Source organism: Drosophila grimshawi, unplaced genomic scaffold (genome assembly GCF_018153295.1).
Source record: "Drosophila grimshawi isolate 15287-2541.00 unplaced genomic scaffold, ASM1815329v1 contig_311, whole genome shotgun sequence".
In the NCBI taxonomy this organism is placed as follows: domain Eukaryota; kingdom Metazoa; phylum Arthropoda; class Insecta; order Diptera; family Drosophilidae; genus Drosophila; species Drosophila grimshawi.
The window spans coordinates 23772674-23784364 of NW_025063098.1; the positions used below are offsets into that span (position 1 = coordinate 23772674).

Consider the following 11691-nt stretch of genomic DNA (forward strand, 5'->3'; position numbering starts at 1 on the left):
GCTCTCTTGAACATATTATGCTGCAGATGCTTTCCCGCCAACAGTAAGGAAATAAAATAAAAATAAGTGAAATATAAAGCACTTCAAAATGAGTTGAGCTTCTCCCTCGCCATTTTTTGCGGTGCTCTTTATTGTTTACGGAAGGTTGTGTGTTTACAATCAGGTTGTCGCCATTGTTTTTCGTTGACCAGCATAACCTGATATTTCTTGGAAGTACTTCGTCTGTAATCCCTTTGTGTTGGTGGGCACCCAACTGAGGACAAGGTGTGTTTGTCCCATGGCCAAATGTAAAAGCGTGCGAAATAATTTTCCCCTTTCTTACGAGAGAGTACAATTAACAGCCAGAAGAAAAACACAAAAATCCAATTCGACCCAAAAGAAAAACTTTTGTGTAGAACCATAAAATTATTAATGCATAATATTTATGTACATATTTTTTAAAGTAAACTCTCGAAACACGCATTTGTTGGTGTTAATAAAAATTTACTTATTATGAAACGGATATATATTCAAATTGAATGAAAATCTTATCTAATAATCGATGTTTATTCCATAATCAGATCAGTATACTTACGATTTATTATTACGAAGGTCCTTGAAGGTTTTATTTCGTAATCCGCATCATAAAAAATATTTTCTTTTTTGGTTCTACTAATTTCTTGATGCTCGTTAAAGATTCTAAGGACTTGTATTTTTTTGCCATGCTTATAAAACTCAAAACATTCGTATTATATACTTGTAGGTACTGATTTTTGGTATTCAATAGAAAATGAAATATTAAGCTATTTATCCAAGTTGGTGGAATAAATGGTCTTAATTTGATTATATGGGAAATACTCTACTCATATTTTCACATTCACATGCACAGGAGCACTTATGCACGTATATGCTCAGTAATTAAATAATCATGTAACTTAATTGTTAACGCGAATCCAATGATGTGTGCTAAGTGAACTCTATATAAATATATAAATATTTACAAAACATCGACATGAACAGTTATTATGGAAGGCTTACAAGGCTTTAATTTATATTAAATGAGACCGAACTGAATTTTCATATAAAATTCGCCAAAGAGAAATATGAATTTGAATTGATTTGATATGGCGAGTGGAAGATGCTTGGTGGAGTTTTTACTCACTTCCTTTAGGGCTTTTAAATTTGTAGTATGTTAATTCCGTGTACATCACGTAATAAATGTACAAACTTAATTCGTGCATTCAACGAATGGCTTGATAAATTAATTATTAAATTACATGGGTCATAAAATAACATGGAATTAATGACGTATGGCTGAACTAAAGGAGGACGGAAGTACAGGTGCTGCCGATAGCCCTTAATAATAAAATTCAATATATTAAAACGCAGGCAGAATCGTGCAATTTAAAAAATGTTCAAGGGAAAAAATTACACAGGCAGCCGAGAAAAACACGTATTCGCCGCATGGTTCGCCCAGAATTCAATTGAAAGACAGGAAGTGTCGCACATACTCGTGTATTATATTATGGGGTAGAGGTTTGGAGGGGTTGGTTCACAAGCAAGCCCTCCCCTTACGCCCACGTACACAACTTGAGTCAGCTCCTTTTAGCTGACTGTTCACTTTCGGCTTATTAATGGTTTGCTGGCATTTATGGTTATATGAGTCTTGTTTGTATTTTTGGCTCCTTCTCGGAGGCGTAGCTTAAAATTTATTAGCTCACCGATTTATTTGTTCAATTGCGTGTCACGCGGTTAACGCTGCGGATACGTGATGTGGAACTGACGCTTTTATTTTTTGAATGCAGGAAGCAGCAAAGAACTTTAAATGAAAATCAATTCATTACTTGCTCGAATTTGGAGCCATGCGTGGCTCTCTAGAGATAAAGGACGTTCGCTGATCCGTCGTCGGATAGCTCTAGCTGATCGATCGTTTTTATTATTAGTTCTCATTGTTGAGATGGTTTGGCGCAGGCTTCAAATCTTCAAATTTCGCTCATCGATCGCTAATTACTCTTGTTGGGAGAAGGTTTAGCAATTAGTTTTAAACCTTTACTAATAATTGTCAAATGTTGCGAAAAAGCCTTAGCATTGGCTTCCCATTTTAATGCAATCTAAGTTCAAGGTATTGAAACACTTAAGCCAATGTATTTTTAGTCAGCTAAGAGCACATTTGTTACCTTCATGTTCTTCTTTGCTGCTCTTCCTAAATATAATATGATTTATTTCGGTACTTAAGCACTTACACTTAAATAGACAGCTACTTAGACATGCCATCAATTCTAAGTGCCATCCATATATGCATAATTTACGAAGTGACGTGTGGGACGCAAATAAATGAGAGTTGTTACGCACAATAACAAATTGTTTCAAGTCACCTCAAATTTGTCATTGAATATGTCCCATTAATATGACACTCATTATCCAAGAAACGATAAAAAAAAAGATGAATGCTCAAATTGAGCACACCTCTGTACTACAAACAGACACATTTAATTTATAATTATGCTAGAAATGATCTATATATCATTTATGCATACTAGAATTGGAAATATAATCAAAGGCAAATAAATGAAATAAATATTCAAAACTGGAAGCAGCTCACAATTATCACAGTAATCAAAAGGCTTATGTGTTCTTTTCATTAGTCTGACAAAAAGCCAGTTCACGTCACAAGTTAAAACTATTTAGTATTTGTCTGGCTCAGAATTGTTCATTTGCAATTAGGTTCATTATATTTGGACCAACAAAAGGCTACGCTAAATGCCAAGGCAACATTGCTTACAAAAGTTACTTAATTAATATGGTATTTCATAGCAATTGAAATTTATCTTGGTCTTTTCACAATATATAAGCAACTGAAGCATGATTATATTTGAACACATCCACAGTGGTAACAGTTGGATTTTAAGTAGGTTTTCCCGATTGACAGATTTTCATTTTGTTTTGGTCACATTTATGTAGTGCGCCAAAATCTGTCAGCTTAGGTTGTGAAAATTATTATTTTCTCGATATAGCTGGAAAAATCTCCTCGAGCCATTTAACTGCTGACAAACAAAGTGCTTTGTTATTGTACTATGAGATATTGTGGACGTTTTTTCTTTGATTGACGGGCATTTATATAGCTTAGGATGCAAAGCTTATAATGCCATCAGCTTGAATAACATTAACACATTTTTTATTGTCTAATATTCGTAAGCAATACTTACAAATCCCCAATGATGGAATATATTGTTTAAAGAACAAGACCTAAACACACTTGGGATTACGATTCGTCTGCATAATAACAACAACGAAAAATATGTTGAAAACTCTATGCGAAAAAATCAATGTATGAACAATTTTGTTGGCAAGAGAATAAAAAACACAAAAGCGAAAAGAAACATATATGGAATACAATTCCAATTTTTAGATATACTTTTACTAAGAATTGAATTCACTATGGTGAACAGAACAAAATTCAGTTAAGGTTTTTTAATTTATTTGAAATATTCGCAACATTAACTTAATACGGTTCGATTTTATTAGATTCAATTCGATTCGATTCAATTGAAAATCCCCATTCCATGTCCATTTTGAGACAGTCATCTGTGACATTGTGCAATTTGCTTGCTCATGTATATTTAATTTAATTTTTAACGTTTGGGTGTAAAATCATTTCTTAGCTTTTTGACATTTTGCGGTTTTTGTTGATGTTTCAACATGTGTTTGCTTTGCCGCTAAAAGCCAATTAAAATTCAGCGCAGCAATCGCGGCCATGTAGGCTAAAGCTGTCAGGATGTGGGAGGGTATACATATGTATGTAAACATGCCAAGGTGTTAGGTAAGCGCACTCCAAGAGAGCCCAGCACGTGGCATTGATTAGCGTGAATTGTCAACAGCTGTGCACTGTCTAAAGAGCCCCATTAACTAACTACAAAACATTCTTTTTAAGTGCAGCGCCTGTTGATAAGGTGTAAAAGAGGTACTAGGAAGTTGTGCAAATGTATCTAAGAGAAATAACATTTGAATAAAATTCAAAATTTCTTTGTACATATTTTTGTGGAGATAAACAAACAAATGATGTTCAAATAGGTGTATTTTTCATATAAAATACAATTATTTATGTTTGGGTAAGGTTTGAGAATAAGCTTTAGTCCCAAAAAAAACGTTCGCGAACTGAATAAAAAACTTGGCCACGAACTAAATGTCATTAAAAATGTTACAAATTTGCACACTTTTTATTTGCTTTGGATACACACTGATAAGCACTTAAAAATAATTCAGTTTCTTCAAAATAAATAAATACCTAAATAGTATTTTAAATTTAGAGAATCAGCTAATATGCCAGCACCAGCGAATTTGAATATAAGTAATGAACTGAGCAGGAACGAGTATCGCTTAGCAAGGATCTACATAGTTGCTGCCGCAATGACTTTAATTGCACTGGGTCAACTGACGGCGTTCCGAATAGTTGATATGACCGAATGTGTGCCAATGCCGAGCTTTATGTGGCTGGTGATCGCAATGGTGTGCAAGTGCTTGTTGATCTTTATGGAGCTGTTTGACAAGTTTCCCGTCAACTGGACGCTGGGCTTTGTCGCCGTGGAGTCCATGACGTTATGCGTTGGAAGCTATTATTGGCCCAAAATGGAACGGTTCCATACAGTCATTGTCGTGTTTATCGTTATTGGGACTAACTTCTGTTTGTATCTTATGGGCACATTTCTGCCTGTCTTCATTCTGCCCAGCTATAATTTTATGCTGGTGTTAACAATTGTCTTTGTCATTGTCTATATATTTCTGATCATATTGTTGCATTCATTGAGCATGCGAATGATCTTTGTACTCGCAATTGAAATATGGACTATATTGTACTTGATACCCCTGATGCTTTATGCAAGCACCCTAATACAGCAGCGCCGCCTAGTTAATATGATGTCTCAGGAATATATGCTGTCTGCAACAATTATAACTACAATGTTTCTTTATATGTTGCATGTAGTTACCTCTATTGTGCTGGAAGGGGTAAAGGGAACATTAAGTTAAATAAATAAATTGAATATTAAATCTAATTATATTATTTTCCAAGCTGACGTTTATATCCGAATCATATAATCAGATTATTTACAAAATGTTTCAATAATAAAAATGTTATCAAAGGAAAATACTCAAGGAAAGTAATTTAAATGTTATGTGAATGGCATCAGTAGTAGTTTAATATATTCAAAAATATGAATACAAATCTAATTTGTGACCATTAAATTCGGCCTCAGTCCCATTAAAATGGAATATATACTTTAAAATTCCTGTGTAATAGGCCTGCATAAATCTTGAATCCTTTCTAAGAGAATTATAAACAATTCAAAAAGAAAAATTAGCATAACTCGAGGCATAAATAGAATAAGAGATTGGAAATATTTCTTCAAGTGTGGGCAATGAAGTGAACAGAAGTAGAATAAACATAAATACTTCACTAAAAGGACAACGAAAGTGGCCAGTACAAGAAACAACAAAATATTTTTATGTGTTTTAGCTGTGGGTTCTATTTGTGTATATTGTATATTGTGTATTCAGGCAGAAATGAGTTGATAAAAAAAAAAAAAAACTCGAACACCAAAAAGAACAAACCAACTTGTTTCCAAAAATAGCTGCATAATCAAAGCAACAAAAATGGGTACGGAAACAGAAATGAAACTTCCGTCCGAAAGTTTGGATAAATCAGCATACGTCAGCGAATGCTTTGTTTCTGGCAACGGTTAAACTAAAATGTGACATAGGGATATCAAATCCAATGCAATGTGAAATGAAATGGAAAGAAATATTTAAGCAATAATCGATATTTAAAAGACAACATTTATACAAGTAAATTACATAAAATTCAATAGGCAATGAAAGCAATGTTCAATAAAAGTATCCTGCCCGATCGTAATAAAGGCAGGGTTAAGTGTAATCAGATTATCAGATTAAAGCTAATAAAGATATTATTTAATCGTCTAGAGCATTACTTTTTATTCACATACACCTATAAGAGAAGAATAATTTTATTTATGAATATGAAACATTTATTTCGACAGATAAATTGCCAATAAAAATAGACTCGTTTCTCGCAATCTTTATTTTAATAATTCCAGATGTTACGGAAAAATAGATATCTGCTTGTGCCTCAATCGCTACTTATTTATATCTATATACTTTTTTAAAACAGTAAAAATATTGAATAAACATAAATTCTTTATTACGAGCTGCAGCCTGTTGTTTGTTTAATATTTAATGACATAAAATGTTTTTATTATTGAAAGATATATACATTTGAACATAACTGATAAAGCAAACAATTAATTAACTTGTCGTTGGCGGATCACATTATATATCCATTCAAGGCTCGCATTCTGGCAATGTGAAAGTCCATGTGCCATTAAGATTACACACGTTCCACGGCTTGCCTTTGGTCATATTTTGCCGTTCTTCACACTTAAAATGCACTGGCTGATTGGGGTCCACATATTTCGTTCCATTGTATAAACGGTAATCGGTGTCCTCCTCAAATTTTGGGAATTGTGAACCATCTGGCTCTGTACAATTTTTATAGGGTTGCGGCTTATAACCTGATATATTTTCACACACATTAAAGAGCTCATCAGCACCATCCAGACAATCAGGAATATTATTACAGAGCAAATCTTCTGCAATGCAAACGCCATTGCCACACTGAAATTCGTTATCTATGCATTTTCTGTAGCAATACGCCAGCGACTCATCGATGCCGTTACTACAATCAATTTCGTTATTGCACAAATCGTCGTAGGAAATACACTCGCCTGGAAGACATTCAATTTCCTTTTCACTGGAATTATACAAAGTAATTAAGTAAGACTACAGTATCAAATAACAGGCTCTAGTCATCTTTTCTTACTAAATTCCTTGTGCAATGAAATAAATTACAATTTATTTAAATGTAGGCAGATATAAATATTGTGCCTATTGTGAAAAAGACAAACTTTCGATAGTTAATTAAGTGTATATTAAGCATTACACTTCTAAGTGGAACTTTCTCAATTTAAGATTTTACCGAGAATATGGTTAACGTTGAAGTTTAGTTGGCAGCAGATGAAGTGTAATTGGATATATTTTGAACTCCCCTGTATTCGATTCCAAATTCTAATCAACAATAATTTTAAGAAAATACAATTTTAATTTTAAATAATTATTAAATAAAAAATTAAGTTGTGTCACCTTTTAATTTAATTTGATGTTTTAATTTTAATTTGTTTTAAATTTCTTCCACAAGCTTCACAGTCACTGCATACTAACCTGCAGTTTCCCTGATGAGTGAAATCTTCTTGGTCAGGCGCATCGGATCTATCCCAACAGTCTACATCTTTATCATTTTCTTTATAATCTTCAATTTCACCTCCGCTGGCACAGTAAAATACTTTCTCACGATGTCTTCCGGAATGTATTTTGCAGGTCACTAAGGACTCATCGCTACCGTCTGCACAGTTCCTGTGACCATCGCACCGCTCACTTATTTTCACCCATCCTTTGTTCTCATTTGCCTCGCAATATAAATCATTTGCAGTATTATTCATACATTTAAACCACATGTATTCACAATCAGCTGTATAGTTATTGTTAATTAGTTAAGTATATAGGTTTATAAGGTTTTTATAATATACTATTTATTACCCTCGCTCATTACTTGGCGTGCTATCAGCAACCAGATAAATAAGTACCAAAACATTTTTATATGAATATCCACAAGCTAAACATACTGAATCGCCACTCGAGCTCAATGAAACTGTTTGCTTTCAATTATCCAATCGACTATTTAAATTAAAATATATTGAACACGTGATGCACTTTTTATTAAATATGCACACATGTATATAAATAATAGGGGCGTATTAATGGATTTTTTTTTTGTGAATGCTGCAATTAAATTAATTGCCCATATGAATAGTGATATCTCTATGTATATTACGATAAGCTTATCTGTATTTGACTTGCAAAGGGATTCAAATTTACAAGAGCTGCTGTTTTTTATTTGGCTTTTTTTGTGATGATTGACGTGCAGAGTAAAGCTCAAATTTTGAATGATGGATGTTATTTATTGATTGCATAATGGTAATTTGTATCAAAGAGTACTTTTTAGAAGAGTGGTAGAAATAGTAGTGAAAAAAGTTGGTCTAGATCAAGTAAGAAACAAACAACATCAAAGATGCCTGCAGGATGTAATTATTATCTTGTCTGTAACTTGATGCAGTAGGTTTTTCTCTTAATGCACTCTCCCTTTTGGTAGTAATTTTTTCTACGAAATGTGTTGACGTTTTGCAAATTCTATTTAATCGTTTGGCTCGGAATTTTGATAGGGAATTTATATTTTTGTATTCTCTACATGTCGGAGTGTATCTATCTGCAGTCGATATTACAGACTACAAAATCAGAAACAGACATGTTTTGAATGTAATTACCATATGCAAAAGCTTATTCCCAAACGCATATTATCACAACACAAAAGGTTTCCAAACATTTTTTGTTTTTTGTGCGAACAGAATACTACGAATACAGCGTACCGCCCAGTTAAATTATCGAGTTATATATATTTTTTCTCGCAAACTGCTAAAGCTCAAACAGACAGGTCGATTAAAGCATTTTTTGCATTCAATTATAACATGCAATGATGATGGTAGACATGTAGACAGAAGATATGCATCTGAGAATGAAAATTAAATCAATCTTGACATCAATATGTATTCAACGGAATTTCATGACACACGAAGACATACAAACAAATATGTCTACAGCGATCCGAACAGTGATTGAAAAAATCGCCAACAATTTGTAGGACAAATGCTCAAATTAATCATTTGAAGTTTGTTTTTGGCCTGTCAAAGTAACAAAATTGTTACAAGTCAAGAGCAGTGTGATGGCTAACTTTTCACAAATCCTTAGAGACAGCATTCGTGTAAAAAGTAAGCAGCTTGTCCTTACATTTAGTTGTCTTGCGCACAACGCCAGGTTAAAATGCAAAAAGTTGCCAACTATTTGATAAATGTGAAAGTGAATTTCTGATGACGGCCAAGTAGACAGTCGGGAAAGTTTCACGTTCCTTTTGCTGCGGTGTCAGACGACGACTTAGGTAGTTGAGTTGAGGTTAAGATATATTCCATTTCCCTTGGGAAATATCAAATATTTCTTGTAGCAATCTGCCTCAAGGTGCTTAGCCATTTTGGTGAAGACTTCAGTAATAAATATAAGTCAGCTATAAATTCAATATTCTTGCCTTAATTAAATAAAAAAAAATAATTGAGAATTTATGTTTAAATATACAGTCTTCTAAATTCAACTTGTTATTAAAAATGATAATACAAAAAGTGTTTGAAATTATTTTATTTGAATACCTATACATCGAAATCCTTCAAATTCAAAATAATTGATTTTCTTGTATTGTAAATAAATTAAGAAACAAATTCTCATGTCATTCAGCAAAACAATTACAATATTACGGCAATGCAATTAAAACTTTAACGATTATGTGTTTGCTTTTGCGATTTGATGGGCGAAAACTTTTCAAATTTTACAATCCGCAACTGCTGCCGCAATTTACACCACTGTCTCCGACAATAAGTGAAGCTCTGGGCTCGAATTGTAAACATCAATATAAATATTGACTTCAACTGTGGGAAGTGCGACCCAATAAAATGGCTGACAGCTCACAGCTGCTTGTTATTGGATGGAATATGAATGTTGAGCAACTGGATGCTTTAAGCCGCAACTTAATACAATGGCAGCATGATGGCGGGTGTGTCAGTCGTTTTTTTTTATGATAAATGTGTTTAATCAGCTGTTGTCAAGGATGAACAGCATCTAGCAGTCAGTATCCAGAACCTTCAGGTGAGAGTTGACAAACGAAAATGTTGGCTGTTGTGCGACTTAAAAGATTTCGTGTATTTCTTTCGTCTGCCTGTAGTAAAATAAATAAAAAAAAAGCCACTTTGCTCGCGGCGGTAATTTCTCATTGTCGCTATTGATGTAGGCAGCCAAGCAACTGAGTGAAATGGGTGCAAAGTACATTCCAGGAATGATCCCTATGGACTAATCAGGATTTTATTTACGCTGATGTATAGCTTTGGATGGCTTACGTATCAAATCCCATTAAGTTCTAAGTTATCGTAATTATTTCATGTATCAAATTGTTATCCAATTAGCGGCTACAAACTTTTATGATTTTTTACCTAAACAATAGCTTGAAATCTATATTAGATAATGTTCTAGATAATTGTTTCTAAATTATTTTTTTTAAGGAATATTGATTTGATTGCTCGTTTTAATTATACTTTTGTTACAATTGATAGCAGAAAATTTACAAAATATATAAATAAATATTCACACTCAAAAATCTATTGAATGTGACAGCTACTTTTTAATAAAATATATGAATATTCATGTAAAGTTTTACACAAAGCAAACTCTATTAAACTTTTAAGCAAGACTACTATAAAAAAGTTGTTCAAAACTTGAAGTTACTTAAACATTAATGTGTACATAAGCAGTATCGTGAACGAAAACTATGCAGGCACAGCTGTTGGTCTGGCTCCTGATAAAAAAGACATCCAACAAGTTTAGCAGCAATTTGAAGAGCTCAGCTTAATGTCAACTTACAAGCATGCCTTTCTCCATGCGAAAAGCATTATGTAGGAACAAGCTATTTGCCAACTATTTCCCACCGGATTCCCCTAGGGCAGCTTGCTAAATATAGCCCGAAATGGCAGTCCATATTAGACGCTAACAAATTGTTTTCGCCCTGGCCACAAAACCAGTGTTAAATATTAATTTGACAGAGAGAAAGAGAGAGAGAGAGAGTGTGTAATGAACATGTTTTTGTTTTTTTTTTTTTTTTTGAGATTTAATTAAGAATTGCTGGACACAGATTGTAGCAAGCTGAGCCAAGATAAACCCAGCTGGCTGTGGGACCCTTTTCATGTGTACTCTCGATTCATTGCCTAATGACCTTGTTGACATTTGGAGACGCTTGGCAATACCTATTTAGTTGTATGCTTTTAGTCGTGGCCTAATGAATGGCCAGACAAGTGCCTAGAGCTTATCAGGACATTGTCCTGTCAATGCTCATGGTTCTGTTGTTATTTGTCCAGCTGGTGTTGCTGGTCCCCATCGAAAGTCAGTAGAAGGTCGAAGACTTCCATTCCGTTACGAAATGTTCGCCCAAAATGTATAGTATTTCCTTCACAGCGGTAGATGCCTTTATTTGTAATAGTCTTAATAGCGGTACGCCCATAAAAGTTCTGCGGGTGGGCACACTCACACACACACATACATATATTGCATATAAGGGCAACATTTTTGGTCAAAAAGTGTTGGTGATTGCCTCAATTTAATGGTCATAATTGGAGATGATATATGAGTTAATTTGGTGAGCTTCTGGCTATGGTTTTTATTGTCTTTACAGTTGTGTGCCAGAAATCATTGTTAAAGTACTTTTCATCAATCATTATCGACCTTAAGAAGTTCATATTTAGAGCAATTTAAAGGCTACTTTTTTGTTGTGGAATATGTATAAGTATTTCTTCTTACTTATTGAAGAATAGCATAGACTATTTGCATAATATGTGTATAACTCACAAGAGTTGCCAAAATAAAGAAATAATAAGATTTGAGGGATTTGCTCGAAAGGCATTAAACGCTTATCCATTTGTGATGATATTTGTTCAATTA

The 11691-nt window shown here is 33.6% G+C and overlaps 2 protein-coding genes across 2 annotated transcripts; one reads left to right on the forward strand and one right to left on the reverse strand.

The window, feature by feature from the left end:
• Nucleotides 1-4272: 4272 nt before the first annotated feature.
• Nucleotides 4273-5025, forward strand: LOC116805847. The gene has a single exon (XM_032740651.1). The coding sequence runs from the start codon at nucleotides 4300-4302 to the stop codon at nucleotides 5002-5004; it is 705 nt and encodes a 234-aa protein (XP_032596542.1). The 5' UTR covers nucleotides 4273-4299; the 3' UTR covers nucleotides 5005-5025.
• Nucleotides 5026-6169: 1144 nt separating this feature from the next.
• On the reverse strand, nucleotides 6170-7762 carry LOC116805832 (very low-density lipoprotein receptor-like). Its single transcript, XM_032740519.1, has 3 exons — nucleotides 7645-7762; nucleotides 7270-7576; nucleotides 6170-6802 (listed from the first exon to the last, which is right to left on the reverse strand). Exons 1-3 carry the CDS (start codon nucleotides 7697-7699, stop codon nucleotides 6334-6336), a joined length of 831 nt encoding a protein of 276 aa, XP_032596410.1. The 5' UTR covers nucleotides 7700-7762; the 3' UTR covers nucleotides 6170-6333.
• Nucleotides 7763-11691: the final 3929 nt, after the last annotated feature.